Source organism: Hippocampus bargibanti, linkage group LG07 (assembly GCF_051943395.1).
Source record: "Hippocampus bargibanti isolate YZ-2025 linkage group LG07, ASM5194339v1, whole genome shotgun sequence".
Lineage (NCBI taxonomy): Eukaryota > Metazoa > Chordata > Actinopteri > Syngnathiformes > Syngnathidae > Hippocampus > Hippocampus bargibanti.
Window position 1 is genome coordinate 5,324,087 of NC_142740.1, and position 18,846 is coordinate 5,342,932.

General features: G+C 43.4%; 1 protein-coding gene across 3 annotated transcripts in view; it reads left to right on the top strand.

Moving 5' to 3' along the window:
• trappc8 (trafficking protein particle complex subunit 8) overlaps positions 1-18,846 on the top strand; it is a 41,195-nt gene that overhangs the window by 7,438 nt on the left and 14,911 nt on the right. For 2 of the 3 annotated variants that reach the window (XM_089001577.1, XM_089001580.1), the window contains 13 exons: positions 1,027-1,180; positions 3,640-3,733; positions 5,255-5,478; positions 7,713-7,828; positions 7,916-8,066; positions 8,144-8,244; positions 9,502-9,607; positions 10,592-10,723; positions 11,789-12,013; positions 14,039-14,144; positions 14,229-14,423; positions 15,918-16,081; positions 17,941-18,015. In XM_089001577.1, the coding sequence (XP_088857703.1) occupies positions 1,027-1,180; positions 3,640-3,733; positions 5,255-5,478; positions 7,713-7,828; positions 7,916-8,066; positions 8,144-8,244; positions 9,502-9,607; positions 10,592-10,723; positions 11,789-12,013; positions 14,039-14,144; positions 14,229-14,423; positions 15,918-16,081; positions 17,941-18,015 (1,843 nt within the window). The remainder of the gene's footprint in view (positions 1-1,026; positions 1,181-3,639; positions 3,734-5,254; positions 5,479-7,712; positions 7,829-7,915; positions 8,067-8,143; positions 8,245-9,501; positions 9,608-10,591; positions 10,724-11,788; positions 12,014-14,038; positions 14,145-14,228; positions 14,424-15,917; positions 16,082-17,940; positions 18,016-18,846) is intronic. The other variant, XM_089001578.1, reaches the window with a different exon arrangement.

Consider the following 18,846-nt stretch of genomic DNA (forward strand, 5'->3'; position numbering starts at 1 on the left):
CCGAGATAAATAGCTAGCTAGCTCGATAGGGTATCTAGCTAGCTCTATAGATAGATAGATAGATAGATAGCTCCATAGCTGTCTAGATCGCTAGATAGCTAGCTCAATGGCTGGGTAGATATCTAGCTACATAGAACACTAGCTCAATAGCTGGGCAGATAGCTAGCTACATAGAAAGATAGCTCAACAGCTAGCTACATAGAAAGATAGCTCAATAGCTAGCTAGCTACATAGAAAGATAGCTAGCTACATATATAGATAGCTAAATAGCTAGCTTGATAGTTAGCTACATAGAGAGCTCAATGGCTAGCTAGATAGCTAGCTCCATAGATAATAATAATACATTTCATTTATAAGCGACTTTCAAAACTCTCAAAGACACTTTACAGTCACAGCGAGCTAGCTACATAGATAGCTCAATAGCTAGATAGATAGCTAGGTCGTTAGGTTGGTACATAGCTAGGTAGATAGCTACCAAGATAAATAGCTAGCTAGCTCGATAGGGTAGCTAGCTATATAGCTAGGTAGATAGCTAGGTCGATAACTACCGAGATAAATAGCTAGGTAGCTCAATAGGATAGCTAGATAGCTCTATAGCGAGATAGATACCTCAATAGCTAGATAGCTAGTTAGGTAGGTAGATAGCTAGGTATATAGCTACAGAGATAAATAGCTAGCTAGCTCGACAGGATAGCTAGCTAGCTTGATAGCTAGCTAGGTTGATAGCTCACTCGAGAGATAGCTAACTTGATAGATAGCTAGCTAGGTCAATAGATAGCTATTTAGCGAGCTCAATAAATAGAGCTATCTGGCGATCTCGCTAGCTATCTGAAGATGGCAGTAATTGACTTAATCAACATGGTTCAGGGTAGAATTGGTATGGATTAAATGTTACTGCTAGCCATGGCTAACGCCGCCGCAATTGGAGACGACCGTAAAGTCAAAGAAGCCCAGCAAGTCGAAGATTCAAATGTGGTGCAAAAGCGGGTGTAAAATCCCGCCGGCATTGACGGCCCTCAATTCCAGGGCGGAGGCGGTCCACGAGGACATGAAGCAGAGGTACGGCCCTCAGGGCTGCTACCTGCTGAAGATCAACTCCCGCACGCTCCCCGCCGAGCAGAACGAGCAGATTCCCGACCCGTGGAGTCAATACCTGCACAGGAGCGACCCGCAGAACCAGGTCAGTCCGCCCACAAATAATAATAATAATAATAATAATAATAATAATAATAATAATAATTCATCTCTAAGTGCCCTTCAAAACTCTCAAGGTCACTTTACAGTCACAGGATTTTTTTTTTTCTGTCAGTGAGCAGCGGCAGCCACACGCGCAAGCGTTCACTCAACCCGCAAATAACTCAAATAGATAGCAAGGTAGCGGGCTAGCGAATATATAGCTATTCTCTAGCGAATAGATAGCCACTCGCTAGCGGATAGATAGCTAATAGGCAGCAAATAGATAGCTAATACCTAGTGAATAGATAGCCGCTATCCAGCGAATAGATAGCCATTAGCCAGTGATTAGATAGCGAATAGCTAGCGACTAGATAGCTATTACCCAGGGAACAGATAGCTATTTGCCAGCGAACAGATAGCGAATAGCTAGTGAATATATAGCTAATAGCTAGCAAAAATAGCCATCAGTTAGTGAATGATTGCTATTAGCTATCAAATAGCCATCAGTTAGTGAATAGATTGCTATTAGCTAGCAAATAGATAGCCATTAGCTAGTGAATAGATAGCAAATAAATAGCTCGCGAGTAGATAGCTATTAGCCAAGGGCGGCCCGGTAGTCGAGTGGGTAGCACACCGGCTTCACAGTGCAGAGGTCGCTGTTTCGCGTCCCGGTCCGGCCTCCCCGTGTGGAGCTTGCGTGTTCTCCCCGGGCCCGCGTGGGTTTTCTCCGGGTCCTCCGGTTTCCTCCCACACTCCAATAACATGCATGGCAGGCAGATTGACCACTCCAAATTGTCCCTAGGTGTGAATGTGAGAGTGACTGTTGTATGTCTTTGTGTGCCCTGCAATTTTCTGGCGACCAATTCAGGGTGTTCCCCGCCTCGTGCCCGAAGACAGCTGAGATAGGCTCCAGCAACCCCCGCGACCCTAATGAGGAATAAGCGCTACGGAAAATGGATGGATGGAGAGCTATTAGCCAGCGAATAGGTAGCTTTTAGCTAGCAAATAGATAGCGAAAAGCTATCAAATAGACAACTAATAGCTAGCGAATAGATAGCTAATACCTAGTGAATAGATAGCTAATAGCTAGCTAGCTGTATAGCTAATAGATACAGTAGATAGCTAAATAGCCAGCTAGATGCCAAGATAGCCAACCTATAGATTTTTTTTCAAAACTTTCATACTGAAACGAGCATCAACTGCGCTTCCAGTCTTGCGGACCGCTCGGCCTTCATCGGTGGCTGGTGTGCAAGCCCGCTTTGGGCCTTTTTCGGACTAGAAGTTTTTGGCCGGGATAGCCAAATTCCCGCAAAAAAAGCCACAATCCCATTTTATTCTGTCAAAAATAACCATCGTGAGTTGAACAGTTCTGAAGATGCTTTGAAAAGAATGCTCATAATGATGTGTGTTATAGCTAGCTAGCTATTAGCTATCTGGCTAGATAATAATAATAATAATAATAATAATAATAATAATAATAAATTTGATTTATAAACGCCTTTCAAAACTCTCAAGGTCACTTTACAGTCACAGGATTAGTTTTTCTGTGGGTGAGCAGCGGCAACCATCCGCGCCAGCGTTCACTCAACCCGGAAGTAACTCAAATAGATAGAAAGCTAGCTAGCTAATCAATAGCTAATAATAATAATAATAATGATAATGATGATAATAATAAATATTGTACTTATAAGCGCCTTTTAAAACTCTCAAGAACATAGCGGATAGATAGCTAGCTAGATTGCTCGCCAGTTAGATAGCTATATCGCTAATAGATAGCTAATAAATACCTATCTATTATCTATTAGCTATCTAATAGCTCTAGCTAGCTATTTATTAGCTATCTATTAGATATCTAGCTTTCTGTCTGAGTTACTTCCGGGTTGAGTGAATGCTGGCGCGTGTGGCTGCCGCTGCTCAATCACAGAAACACTGATTGTAAAGTGACCTTGAGAGTTTTGAAAGGCGCTTATAAAATTGGATTGGATTGGATATGCCTTTATTAGTCTCACAGTGGAGAAATTTACATTTCACAGCAGCAAAGTGATGAAAGGTAAATGTAAATGCAAATAAATGACATGAAATGCATTATTATTATTATTATTATTATTACTATTATTATTATTATTATTATTGTCTAGCTAGCTACAGTATCTAATAACTGGCTATTAGCTAGCTTGCTAGCTTTTCTCTTTATTTGAGTTTTTCCAGGTTGTTGGCTATCTATTAGCTATCTACTAGCTGGCAGGCTAGCTTTCTGTCTTGACTTCCGGGTTGAGTGAACGCTGGCGCGTGTGGCTGCCGCTGCTCACCCACAGAAAAGCTTCATCCTTCGACTGTAAGGTGACCTTGAGAGTTTTGAAAGGCGCTTAGACGTGAAATGTTTTATTATTATTATTATTATTATTATTATTATTATTATTATAAAAAGTTGTTGTGAGCTTTTCCGCCATGTTGTGTTTGTAGGACCAGTTGGAAGACGACGCGGTTCCGGCATTGAGCTCCCGCGCTGATGATAATAGCGGCGACGCGGCGCAGGAAGCTCAGGCTGCAGACAACGGTCTCCTTTTTAATTTTTGTCATTCTTAACAATCCTTGATTCTGAATTGAGGTTTTGAAATACAGCGATACCTCAGCTTACGAACACTTTAGCTCACGAACTTAGCATATAGCCTTGGCATCCGAACTAGTTTTTGGCAGACGAACCAAACCACATGGCACCACAACGACTGGCGCACTAGTTTTTGGCGGATACTCACCAAACCACACGGTCGAACAGCGCCACGGTGGCTGAGTGCAGACGTGGATTGTTATCGAGTGTAGTACTTTTGCTATTATGGGGCAGAAAAAGACCCCACCACAGGCTAGTATTAAGTCAAACAGGACACAAAAGAAAATGACGATCGAGCAGAAGAAGGAGATCATCAACAAGGTGTGCGTTTGTGTGTGTGACTTAGCATCCCAGTACCAGTACGCTAAGTCGACCAGTGTGGCTAAGGGTGTTTCCGTGTTCTCTAAGCAACAAGCAAGTTTCCCATATTTTGGATTTATAATGGTGAACTATATTTGTGATGTCGTGTATTAGCTATCTAGCTGGCTAGATAGCTATCTATTAGCTATCTAGCTAGCTATCTAGCTAAATGTCTAAATTATTCTGTAACTGTAAAATGACCTTGAGAGTTATGAAAGGTGCTTATCAATGAAATGTATTATTATTTACAGTAAAGTCTCGTTATATCGATATCGGATATATCGATAGTCCCGGTTATATCGATACTTTTTCTATGCACGCACGGAGAAAATTACATGCAAACAGGGTCGGATATATCGATAGTCCCGGTTATATCGATATTTTTTCGGACTCCCTTGAATAGCGATATAACGAGACTTTACTGTATATTGTTGAAAAACTTCTGTTGATTTGGATTAATGAAAAGCAGCTAGCAGGGCACAGTGTGAGTGAGGGTATTATCGCCGAGAAAGCACGGCAACTTCACTCGGATATCATCAAGAAGCAACGTCATCAAGGACCATCACTAAGGTCAATAAAACGAGTTTATTATCCAGTACAGTTTATTTCTTTCATTACAATCCAGTAGCACATTTATTATACGTAAAATAAGGTATATTTTGTGTGTGTTTTATGGGGACTTGGGAACGGATTATTCGCTTTTTAATGGTTTCTTATTTGAAATAAATGTTTGGCAGACAAACCTTTTGCCTTACACACACTTTCTGGGAACCAATTAAGTTCGTAAGCTGAGGTATCACTGTATTTTGTGTAGTTTTAAGGCTTGTTTAGTCGAAAATGATGTTTTATGGGGACCTGAGAACGGATTGTTCTCATTTTAATGGTTTCTTAAGGGAGATAAATGTTTGGAAGACAAACTTTTCGCCTGACACACACTTTCTGGGAACCAATTACGTTAGTGAGCTGAGGTATCACTGTCCCCCTGACGACACATACGATTGACCAATTTCCAGATGAGATCTCATCACACTTGAAAGTTCAAAATTGTTGCAAGTAAAGAAAGCGGCTTTCGTGCGGGTGTCGTGACCGTTTTTTCCTCATGCGCCATAGAAGGAGACAGTCCAGACCCGGACTCGGCGAGCAGCACCCGCGTCCCCGCTGATGTCCAGAATGATGGCGGGGAGACGGGGGTGACGCCGGGTGTGACGCCGGGCACCCACGGGGCGTGTCTGACCCTGGGCGACCACGACCACATCCGCCAGTTCGTCCAGGAGTTCACCTTCAGAGGCCTTCTGCCTCACATCGAGAAGAACATCAGGCAGCTCAATGACCAGGTGCTCAGCTCTTGCGTTCCGGCTCGGGTCGCTAGAGAGCTAGCTAGATAACTAGATAGATAGATAGCTAGATAGACAGCTATATATATATCTAAATAGATAGCCCGCTCGCTAGATGGCGAGATAGCTACACAACTAGCTAGATAGCTAGCAAGATAGACAGATAGATAAATATATAGCTAGCTCAGTAGGTAGCAAAATAGCTATACAGCTAGCTAACTAGATAGATAGTGAGATAGATGACTAGCTAGCTAGATAACCAGATAGCTAGCTAGCTAGCGAGATAGCTAAATAGACAGCTATGTAGCTAAATAGATAGCCCCCTCGTTAGATACATAGCTAGACAGCTAGCTAGCTACCTAAATAGCTAAATAGGTAGCTAGCTCACTAGATAGCGAAATAGCTATACAGCTAGCTAAGTAGATAGACAGCTAGATATATGACTAGCGTGCTAGATACCCAGATAGATAGCTAGATAGATGACTAGCTAGATAGATAACCAGATAGCTAGCTAGCGAGATAGCTAGATAGACAGCTATATAGCTAAATAGATAGCCCGCTCGCTAGATGATGAGATAGCTAGACAGCTAGCTAACTAGATAGATAGCTCGACAGCTAGATAGCTAGCTCACTAGATATCAAAGTAGCTATACAGTTAGCTAACTAGATGGCTAGATAGATGACTAGCTAGCTAGATAGCTAGATAACTAGATAGATGGATGACTAGCTAGCTGGATGACTAGCTAGCTAGCTAGATGACTAGCTATATAGATGCTAGCTAGATGGCTGGCTAGCTAGACAACCAGACAGCTATATAGCTAAATAAATAGCCCGCTCGTTAGATAGTGTGATAGCTAGACAGCTGGCTAACTAGCTATATAGATAGCAATATTGATAGCTAGCTCACTAGATAGCGAAATAGCTATACAGCTAGCTAGATAGATGACAAGCTAGCTCGATAATCAGATAGAGAGCTAGATAGATGACTAGCTAGCGAGATAACGAGATAGCTAGCTCGTGAGATAGCTACATAGAATGGTTCATCCCCTCCACATATTCCATCTCGAGCGCACAACAAATTAAATTAACTCATTCACTGCCTATGTGTCCACTCCCGTGCCAGAATATTTAGAGTTTTAGGACGACATTAATTAACATTCAATGCATCGTTAGAAACTTTAGATTCTCTTCTTTCATCAGGAAAAAAAAGGTAATTCCTAAATTATATGAGGTTGGAGTTTCAAAACTCACTTTGCAGTTACAGGATCAGTTTTTCTGTGGGTGAGAAGCGGCAGCCACACGCGCCAGCGTTCACTCAACCCGGAAGTAACTCAAATAGATAGAAAGCTTGCTAATAGATCGCTAATAGCCAGCTAACTAGCGAGATGACTAATATATAGCCAACTAGATAGCCAACTAGCCATCCAGATAGCTAATCGATCGCAAATAGATAGCGATGCAGCGAGCTAGATAACCAGTTGGATAATTAAATAAATAAAAAGAAGTGAGGACAGCAAAAAATAAATAAGAATAAAGTCATCGGTGCTAAAAAAATAATGACTTATTCTTGTGGTTGACATGGTAGCATTTGAAATTTGGATTTGAACTTTAGCTAGCATCGTCCAACTTGACATGCTTGATTTGCTTTCATGGCCTTCACTTTGACAACTGTGATCGAAGGGATTAGCCAGCTAGCTGTAAATAAAGAGAGCTTGCTAGCTCGATCCCTGACTAGCTCGATCCCTGGCTAGCTCGATCCCTGGCTAGCTCGATCGCTGGCTAGCTCGATCCCTGGCTACCCTGATCCCTGGCTAGCCTGATCCCTGGCTAGCTCGATCCCTGGCTACCTTGATCGCTGGCTAGCCTGATTGCTAGTTAGCTCGATCCCGAGCTTGCTTGATAGATGCCCATGGAATTTCACAAGTTTGATTTGCTTTGGCGGGCCAAAAATAATTATGTGGCGGGCTAGATTTGGCCCCCGGGCCTCGACTTAGAGACCTGTGATTGAAGGGATTAGCCAGCTAGCTGTAAAGAAAGAGAGGTAGCTATCTCGATTGCTAGTTAGCTTGATCGCTAGTTAGCTCGATTGCTAGCTGGCTTGATAGATGAGCATGGAATTTCACAAGTTTGATTTGCTTTTGCAGTTTGCTAGGCTCTCGAGGAAACGTGAACCGCTAGCCGATTATTAGCGCCCGCAAGCCTTGCTGAGCGTCCGTCTTCCCGTTTGTCCTTAGTTGGTGTCCCGAAAAGGTTTGAGCCGCTCTCTGTTTACGGCCACCAAGAAGTGGTTCGGCGGCGGCAAAGCGCCCGAGAAGAGCGTCGCCGAGCCCAAGAGCACCGGCGGGCTGCTGTAAGCTCCGCCTCCTCCCGTCAGGTGCCTTTGCGGGCGTTTGCTTTTTGCTTTTTTGCGTTTTTGATTTTGGACCTGTGATGGCAGCTACCCCCCGGAGGCCCCCGAACTGCAGATCAGGAAGATGGCCGACTTGTGCTTCCTGGTGCAGCACTACGAGCTGGCCTACAGCTGCTACCACACGGCCAAGAAGGACTTCCTGTCGGACCAGGCCATGCTCTACGCCGCCGGCGCCCTGGTGAGCACCGCAACACCCGTCGACTTCGTTGCGGGAAACATTTCACGACATGTTTGCTTCTTTGCGTTCCGCTGTAGGAAATGGCGGCGGTGTCTGCCTTTCTGCAGGCCGGAGCAGCGCGACCGTATCCGGCACACTACATGGACACGGCCATCCAGACCTACCGAGACGTCTGCAGGTAGCAAACCACGACCGGCCACGTTTGCTTTCACATTTTACATAGCTACCTATCTATCGAGCTAGCTAGCTCGATAACTAGATAGTAGTAGTCATCTGTCTCGCTATCTCACTAGCTAGCTTGCTACCTAGTTATTTAGCCAGCTAATCATCTATCCCGCTAGTTAGCTAGCTAGCTGTCTTGCTATCTCGCTATCTAGCGCGATAGCTCTCTATTTAGCTATATGGCTGTCTATCTAGCTAACTATCTAGCCATCTAGATATCTAGCTAATTATCTAGCTATCTATCTAGCTATCTCACTAGCTAGCTTGCTATCTAGTTATCTAGCTAGCTAAGCATCTATCTATCTAGCTAGTTAGCTATCTAGCTAGTTTCTCTATCTTGTATCTAGCGAGATAGCTATCTATTTAGCTACATAGCTGTCTATCGAGCTAGTTATCTTGCTAGCTAGATAGCTATCTCATGAGCTAGCTAGCTATCTAGCTATATATCTAGATAGCTAGATAGCTAGCTATCTCATGAGCTAGCTTGCTATCTAGTTATCTCGCTAGCTAGTCAGCTATCGAGCTATCTATTTGGCTAGTTAGCTAGTATTCTAGTTATCTGGCTAGCTAGTCATCTATCTAGCTTTCTAGCTATCTCACGATCTAGCTCGCTATCTAGTTATCTAGCTAGCTAATCATGTATCTAGCTTGTTAGCTAGCTGTCTATCTAGCTAACTATCTGGCTATCTTGCTATCTAGCTAGCTATCTCATGAGCTAGCAAGATAGATAGATAGCTATCTATCTAGTTATCTAGCTAGCCATCTTTCTAGCTATCTACCTTGCTATCTAGCTAGTTATCTAGCTAACTAGATATCTCATGAGCTATCTATCGATCTAGTTATCTAGCTAGCTATCTTTCTAGCTATCTCACCATCTTGTTATCTAGCTAGCCATCTTTCTAGCTAGCTAGCTCATTATCGCGCTAGCGTGTTATCTCGTGAGCTATCTATCTAGTTATCTAGCTTGCTATCTTTCTAGCTATCTCACCTCCTTGTTATCTAGCTAGCCATCTTTCTAGCTAGTTATCTCACTATCTAGTTATCTAGCTAGCTAGCCAGCCATCTAGCTAGATATCTTGGTGTAGGGGCTATCATAGATTTTTTTACCTATTGCAGAAAATTCTGTTGAATGTATTTAGTTTTTTTTTTCTTGAAGAATGTGAGTAAAGTTAGCGAGGAGAAGAGTTTTATATTGCGGTTGTGTCCCTGCCAGGAACATGGTGCTGGCCGAGCGCTGCGCTCTTGTTAGCGCCGACATTCTCAAGAGTCAGGGGAAATATTCGGAAGCCGCCACGCTGCTTATCAAAATGACCAGCGAGGTAAGAAATCCTCAAGGATGTGTCGCTGAATTATTATAATAATAATAATAGTAATAATAATAGTAATAATAATCATGATGATGAGGATGATAATATAAAAAATAATATATAAAATGAAATAATCATATATAAAATGAAATAATCATATCTAAAATAAAATAATTACATATAAAATAGTTATATAGAAAATAAAATAATAGATCGAATAAAATAATAGATAAAATAAAATAATAATATATAAAATAACAATCTAAAAAATAATAATATATCAAATAAAATAAAAAATAATATAAAATAAAATGAAAAAATAATAACATGTAAAAAATGAATAAATAATAAATATATATAATATATAAAATTTAAAAAAATCACATATAAAATAAAAAAAATAATAATCACATATAAAATAAAACATGTAAAATAAAATAAACAAAATAATAACATGTATAATAAAATAAATACAGTGGTACCTCGGTTCTCGAACGCCTCACTGTTCGAACAAATCGGTGTTCGCACAAAATATTGGAGATATTCTTGCTTCGGCGTTGGAACATCAATCGGTGTTCGAACGCCAATACGACGCGAGGGTGGGGTGCTGAGCGGCGTACGGGTGTATCGCTCTCTCCGTGACCAACTGTTGTCGCTTGCGGACGTGCTGCGTTTTGATCTTGCGTTTAATATAGGTGTACGAAGAGTTTTAGCCCCTAATCATGCCTCCAAAGAAAGTAAGTGCTGCTACAAGTGAAAAAAGAAAAGTAGTGCGTACAACTATTGCATTTAAGAAAGAAATAATCGTAAAATATGAAGGAGGTGTGCGAGTGTCTGATCTGGCGAGGGAATACAGCATGGCGAAATCTACCATCAGTACGATATACAAAAAATAATAACATAAAATAAACAAAATAATAATAATAATAAATACAATATAATAAAAAAAACCCTGTTTCAGTCTCTCACTTTTGCTCCATCTGTCTTCCCGACCAGGATTCGGACCTGCGCAGCGCTTTGCTTTTGGAGCAGGCGGCCCACTGCTTTATCAACATGCGCACGCGCATGCTGCGCAAGTTTGCCTTCCACATGATTCTGGCGGGTCACCGCTTCAGCAAGGCGGGCCAGGTGAGCCGCCGTCGTCGTATCAAATCCACCCCAGACGCCCGTTTTGCCACTTTGGACTTGCTAGGCTTAAAGCACGGGTGTCCAAGTCAAAGCCCAGGGGCCAAATGTGGCCCGCCTCATCATTTTATTCGGCCTGCATAGGCAAATTATACTTGTGAAATTCCATGATGCTTGCTAAAGTCCCAACCAAAATTTTAAATGGTACCATGTAAACCACATCAACAGTCTCTAGCTATCTAGCTAGCTGGATAGCTAGCTATCTCACTATCTAGCTATTTAATTGTCTAGCTAACTAGTCATCTATCTGGCTAGTGAGCTAGCTATCTATCTAGCTCGGTATTTAGCTATCTAGCTATCTCACTAGCTAGATAGCTAGCTATTGAGTTAGCTAGCTAGTCATCTATCTAGCTAGTTAGCTAGCTATTGAGTTAGCTAGCTAGTCATCTATCTAGCTATCTATCTAGTTCACTAGCTGTCTAGCTTTCTCACTATCTAGCGAGCTAGTTATCTATTTAGCTATATAGATGTCTATATATCTAGTTATCTATCTAGCTAGTAGCTAGCTATATAGCTGTCTCGCTATATAGAGAGCTAGCTATCTATTTCGCTATATAGCTGTCTATACAGGGAACTATATCTATCTATCTAGCTAGCTAGCTAGTTAGCTTGCTGTCTAGTTATCTCACTATATAGCGAGCTAGCTATCTATTTAGCAATATAGCTGTCTATCTAGCCATCTAGCTATATTGCTATCTATCCTTCTAGTTTTCTAGCTAGACAGCCATTAGCTAGCTATCTAAGTAGTTGTGGTTGTTGTGGTAGATAGATAGATAGCTAATGGCTGTTGTTGTGGTAGTGTAGTAGCTAGCTGGTTAGCTAGCTAGCTAGACAGCTAGCTATCGAGTTATTATCTATTTTTGACACCCTTGTTCCAAGCTCCCAGATAAAGACTTGCCACTTTGATTGACAGTTCATCGAAATAAATGAAATGTATTATTCTCATTATCATCATTCTTATTTTAAACAAATGGCGGCCTTCCTTTCTTGGCCGTGTTTGATTGACAGAAGCGGCACGCGCTGCGCTGCTACCGCCAGGCCATGCAGGTGTACAAGGGCAGGTCGTGGTCCCTGGCCGAGGACCACATCAACTTCACCATCGGACGCCAGTCCTTCACGCTGGGCCAGCCCGAGAAGGCCGTGCAGGCCTTCAAGCAGATCCTGACCAACGACAGTCGGCAGACCGCCGCGCAGCAGGGAGCCTTCCTCAGGGAGTACCTCTTCGTTTACAAGGTGACCGACTGCTAGTGATCAAGCGACGTAGCGATCGAGCTACCTAGCTCTTTCTTTTCAGCTCGCTGGCTAATCCATTTCAATGCAGGTGTCCAAGTCGAGGCCCGCGGGCCAAATCTGGCCCGTCACATCATTTTATTCGGCTCGCCAAAGCAAATCGAACTTGTGAAATTCTATGCTCATCTATCGAGCTAGCTAGCAATTGAGCTAGCCAGAAAACGAGCTAGCTAGCGTGCGAGCTACCTAGTGATCAAGCTACCTAGCGATCAAGCTACCTAGCTCTCTTTCTTTTATGCTAGCTGGCTAATTCGATCACTGGTATCCAAGTCAAGGCCCGGGGGCCAAATCTGGCCCGTCCCTCATTTTATTCGGCCTCCAAAACTAAATCAAACTTGTGAAATTTCATGCTCATCTATTGAGCTAGCTAGTGATCAAGCTAGCTCTCTCTTTTTTTCAGCTAGCAGCTAGCTGAAAAGAAAGAGAGCTACATAGCTTCTAGCTGTCTAATCCCTTCGATCGCATGTGTCCAAGTCAAGGCCCAGGGTTATCGAGCTAGCTGGCGATCGAGCAAGCTGGCGATCGAGCTAGCTGGTGATCGAGCTAGCTGGCGATCGAGCTAGCCAGCGATCGAGCTACCTAGCTCTCTTTCTTTTCAGCTAGCTCGCTAATCCCTTCGTTAACAGGTGTCCAAGTCGAGGCACGGGGGCCAAATCTGGCCCGCCACATCACTTTTTTGGGCCCGTGAAAGCTGATCATACTTGTTAAATGATGATGCAAGCTTCCGAACCAAAATGTCAAATTGTCATGTGTAAAGCACAATAACGAGACCAATTTGTAACTTTTTTTAATTATATTATATATTTTTTAAAATACAGTAAAGTCTCGTTATATCGATATCCAAGGGAGTCCGAAAAAATATCGATATAACCGGGACTATCGATATATCCGATCCTGCGCCGAACTGCATTAAACAAAAGCCGCCAAAAGAGGGCAGCCAAGCGCCATATAAGAAACGGAGCTGGCCATTAGCTCCCTTTTTTTTGGGTGAGAGATGTTCCCCCAATGTTGCCTCAAAATGGCACATATAATTCTTTAATGATTGTAAACATGTATGCTTTAATCTTCAGAACTACAGTGTATTTGAATCATATTCATAACTGGATGTGTAACAAGAAAGCATATTATCCGAATCTGAAGCCACTGTTTGGATTCACAAGCAATGCAAGACGTCTTGGCGTGAAGTCATTTTTATTTGCATTTGAATAAAAAGTGACATCGGCTGTCCTTTAATACACAGTATGGAATGTTAATAATTTTCAAAATCATCGCGCTTCAGCAGACAAAACAAGAAACATTGTTGCAAAAAACGATTGCATTCATATACAGTACAGTGGGCATGTACATAACACAACAGGGAAACTGCAACGCTTACATCTTACTGTATTATGTATACAATTTAAAAAAGTCATCAATCTTCTTCTGCTTCCCATTTTTACCTTTTAACACAAACACTTCAATCTCGTCTGCTACACACGAGCTAGCGTCTGAAAATGAAAATGGCTCTGCTACACGGGTGCTGGGCACGTAACCAAGTCACCTGACCAAGTCGACCAATGGCGCGACTGATGGCGTGACACGTCACCAAGACACGTGACCAAGTTGACCAATGGCGCGACCGATGGCGTGTCACGTGACAAAGTCACACGGCCAAGTCGACCAATAGCGCGACCGATGGCGGCTCATGTGACCAAGTCGACCAATGGCGCGACCGATGGCGGCTCACGTAACAAGACACGTGACCAAGTTGACCAATGGCGCGACGGATATATCGATGTAAACAACAAAAATGGCCGGCGGGGGATGAAAAGGAGCACCGTAATAACCGGATTATCATAATAACCGGGTATCGTACTAAACGGTACTAATTATACATAAAAAGACTAGAAATGTGCAAGGGAAATGAAAATAATATCGTAATAAGCGGTACTATCGATATAACGAGACTTTACTGTATACTATACTCAGACGGTGATCAGCCGGAGTGGCGTGCGTCTGCCTCACCTGCCGCTGCCGTGCATCCACAGCGCCGCCACCAGGGTCTACTTTGGGCACGAGCGTCGCCTGGCCGAAGGTAAGGTGGCGCCCGCCCGCCCGCCGCCGACTGTTTCCGGCGCTTACACGGCACTTGTGATGCGATCCGGCCCGGCGTTGGCAGGTGAGAAGCAGGCTGCCACCCAGGTGTCGCTGGACCAGGAGTACGACGCCGAGCAGGCGTCCGTGTGGTGCAAGCTGGAGGAGCGTCTGGTAGCCGCCGCTAACCGGGGTGCGGTTCCTGCTAACTTCCAGCCTAGCCAGTGCTACCTCGACAACCAGACGGACAACCGACGCCACCCCCAGGCCGTTGTCGAAGGTACGGGGTGGGGGGGGATTGCTCCAAGGTGGCTACCTAGCTGGTAGCTAACGAGATAGCTCGTGACTGTTGTTGTAGTAGTGTAGTAGCTGGATAGCTAGCTATTATACTTCTATCGCCAAGTTGGGGAGATATCGGCGTCCCGTTACCCAAAATCGTGCCTTCAAAATAAAAGCACTTTGTACTTTTGTTTTGAAGGTCTGACTTTCGACAGGAAGTCATTCAAATTAGAAAGAACCATCGAAACCCTGTGAGCCAATAAAGTGACACCTCAGCTTTAGCTCACAATTTTTTTGCCTCACGAACATGAAATTCGCGAGCATATAGTCTCGGCTGATCAAACTCCGTTGGAAAAAAAGGTTGACATGACATGGTTGCATAAGTGTGCACACCCTCTTCAAACTGGGAATCTGTATAGAATGGACCAGTGGCATTGAAGACTGTTTGATCAGGACATGTCTGCCACCGATTGGTTGAAACAAATCCCCACCCACCATAAATACAATGATACCTCAGCTTACGAACGTTTTAGCTCATGAACGTTTGCCTTACAAACATTAAATTCACGAGAATATAATTTTGGCATACAAACTAATTTTCGGTGGACGAACCAAACCACACAGCGCCTTGGTGGCGGGCGGCCTAGTTTTCCGTCACCCCTTTCTTTCAGTGCAGATGTGGTTTGTTATCAAGTGGAGTACTTTTGCTGTTATGGGACCGAGAAAAGACCCTACCACAGGCTAGTGTTAAGCCGAAGAGGACACAAAAGAAAATGATGTTTGAGCAGAAGAAGGCAATAATCAAAAAACACCAACGAGGTGTGCGTTGGTGTGGCTTAGCGTCCCAGTAGCAGTACGCTAATTCGCCCATTGCTACACACACGTAGCAATGGATGTCTGTGTGTTGTCTAAGCAACGGTCTCAGGCAATAGAAGAAGTTGACAAAATTCTGTCGATTTGGATGAACGAAAAGCAGCCAGCAGGCGACAGTGTGAGTGAGGGTATTATCGCCCAGAAAGCACGGCAACTTCACTCGGATATCATCAAGAGGCAATGACATCAACGATCATCACAAAGGTCAATAAAACCACTTTATTATATAGTGCAATTTATTTGTTTCATTACAATACAATAGCACATTTATTATACATAAAATAAGGTCTATTTTGTGTCATTTTAAGGCTTATTTCGTTGAAAATGATTTTTTTATGGGCGCCCGGGAACGGATTAGTCTCATTTTAATGGTTTCTTATGGGAAATAAATGTTTGATGAACTTTACACCTTACACACACTTTCTGGGAACCAATTAAGTTCGTAAGATGAGGTATCACTGTATTTAGAAACCTCATTTGTACCAATGAACTGAAAAAAAAAAAATGAAGTTGCGCTCAGTCGCGTGTCGCAGGCGGGGGTCTGGAAGTTAACCCCCGTTGGTTCACACGTGGCTGACTTTGTGGCGTTAAAGTAATGAAGTCATAACTTGCTGGTGTGCAGAGCCGGTGGTGGTGGAGGTGAATTTCCGGAACCCTCTGAAGGTTCCCCTGGCCCTCTCCCGCCTCTCGCTGCTCTGGAAGTTCACGCATGACGATGACGACGACGACGCCGACGAGGACGCTGGGGAAGAAGTTGTCAACCACCGGGACGCCTCCGAACAGGAGGTGAGCTTGCTTTTGATTCTCACGCGACGCCTTTTCCCCAGACAAAAATGTGTGCGCGCTTGTTTTTGTTTGTACAGTGATACCTCAGCTTACGAACTTATATTGGTTCCCAGAACGTGTATCTAAGGTGAAAAGTGTGTCTTCCAAACAGTAATTTCACATAAGAAACCATTAAAATGAGAATAATCCGTTCCTAGGTCCCCATAAATCATAATTTTCTACTAAATAACCCTTAAAACTACACAAAATACAGTCACACCTCAGCTTACGAACTTAATTGGTTCCCAGGAAGTGTGTGTGAGGCAAAAAGTTCGACTTCCACACATTTATTTCCAATAAGAAACCATTCAAAATGAGAATAATCCGTTCCCAGGTCCCCATAAAACATCATTTTCTACTAAATAAGCCTTAAAACTACACAAAATATACCTTATTTTACAAATAATTAATATGCTATTTGATTGTAATTAAAGAAATACACTGTACTTTATAATAAAGTCATTTTATTTACCTTTGTGATGGTAGTTGTCAATGGTCGACTTAGCGTAATAGTACTGCGACAGCTAAGTCACACAAATGCACACCTCGATGTTTTTCGATGGTCTCCTTCTACTCGAACGTCATTTTCTTTTGTGTCCTCTTGGGCTTAACACTAGCCTGCGATGGCGTCTTTTTCGGTCCCATAATAGCAAAAGTACTCCACTCGATAGCAAACCACGTCTGCACGCAAAGGGGTGTGGAAAACTGAGGTATCACTCACTGTATTGTGTATGCGCTTGCTTCCCATCTCTTGCTGTTAGAACGCCTTTGCCTCCATTTGTTTTGCTGTATCTGTCGAGGCCACGACCGGCGCTTTATCGGCACCCAAGCTAAAAATAAAACCAAACCCCCAACTCATTCGGGAATTGCGCTCTATGTCTTATTTTATAGGCTAATTCATTCACTGCCATTCACAAATTTATTCGGGAATTGAAAATATGACAGAGAGCGCCATTCCCAAATTTGTTTGGATTTTGTGATTTCATGCTTGGGTTCCGATAAAGAGCTGGTCAGACAATGGCAATGTTTTTTTTCTCACTTCCACCAGGTGGAGCATTTGCGTTTTATCCATGGTAGCACCACATTCCAGCTTCTGCTGTTGTTAAAGCGCTATATCAATCAATAGCTAGCTAGCTAGCTATTTGCTATCTATTAGCTGTCTAGCTGGCTGTCTGGCTATCTAGCTAGCTTGCTATATGGCTATTTAGCTTGCTGGCTGGATAGATAGCCAACTATCTATTAGTTATCTATTAGCTAGCTAGCTAGCTTTCCATCTATTTGAGTTACTTGCAGGTTGAGTGAACGCTGGCGCGTGTGGCTACCTCTACTCACCCACAGAAAAACTGATCCTGTGACTGTAAAGTGACGTTGAGAGTTTTGAAAGGAGCTTAGAAATGACATGGATTATTATTACCGTAAAGTCTCGTTATACCGATATCGGTTATATCGATAGTACTGCTTATTACGATACTATTTCTATGAACGCAAGGAGAAAATTTACATGCCGCAGGATCGGATATATCGATAGTCTGGTTATATCGATATAACGAGACTTTACTATTATTATTATTATTATTATTATCAATTTCCGAATAAATTTGTCAATGGCAGTGAATGAGATAATAGAATTATAAAATCTAATATCGGAATCGCAGACAGATGCTGCGATTCCGATATTTTTAGGCCCAGTCAGCAGAGAAGGCCTTGCAGGCTCTGATGCTCCACCAGTGGTTTGTAGCGTATTTTAATTTCGTGGTTGTTTGGTTTCGGCGCATTTCTCTCCGTTTATGTGATGGGCTCGCCCGCGTTTGCCTTTCCAGACGACGCCGAGAGACCACCTGGTCACTACCGAGACCATCCTGGACTTTCAATTGGCTCCCGAGGAAACCAAAGCGGTGAGTATACGCCAACCCGCTTGGCGGCATCTGAAAATGCAGCGCGTGACCTTCCCTGTTTGAATCATGAACGGCCATTGTCGTTGTCGTTAGCGTCTTGAAGATGACGGTTTTGGCTTCCAAACGCCAATTATCGGATTTTCCGGTGTATAAGGCGCACCCGCAATGAAGGCGAATGAATGGGGAAACGACCTGGCCTTTGTATTGAATTGGGGGAGCGTCCATGGCGGCCGCCGGAAGTTCTGGAGTCCCTCGCAGCGCCTCCATAGAAATGGATAGGAAAGTTGACCGGGCATTCAAATGAATTGGGGAGAGCGCCCCTGGCGGCATAAGGCAGTACTTGCACCTCCATAGAAAAAATGAGAATGGCCTACGCATTGAAATGAATGGGGGAGAGCGCCCCTGGCGGTTTAAGGCAGTACTGCACCTCCGTAGAACCGAATGAGAGGAGGTCTTGTGCATTGAAATGAACGGGGTGGAGCGCCTCTGGTGACCAAAGGCGGTACTGCCCTCCCCTGCACATTTTTGGTGCGCCTTATACAGTGACACTTCGGTTCACGAACCCCTTGGCTTACGAACGTTTCGTTTATGAACGTTAAACTTAGAAAAAATTTACCTTGGCATACGAACTATTTTTCGGAATACACACGGAGCTGCCAAAATGAATGATGTGTCGTTCGCGAACGAGCCTGTTCTCCGAACAAGAAAATGGCAGCTGGCTTGTTTTGGTCCCTTCCCCGCCCCCAGTCGTCGGTTAAAGCCACGCGATTGGTCAAGAATGCAGCAGTAAGGGGAGGTGGTTTAAACATTAGAGACAGGCAGACGACAGAG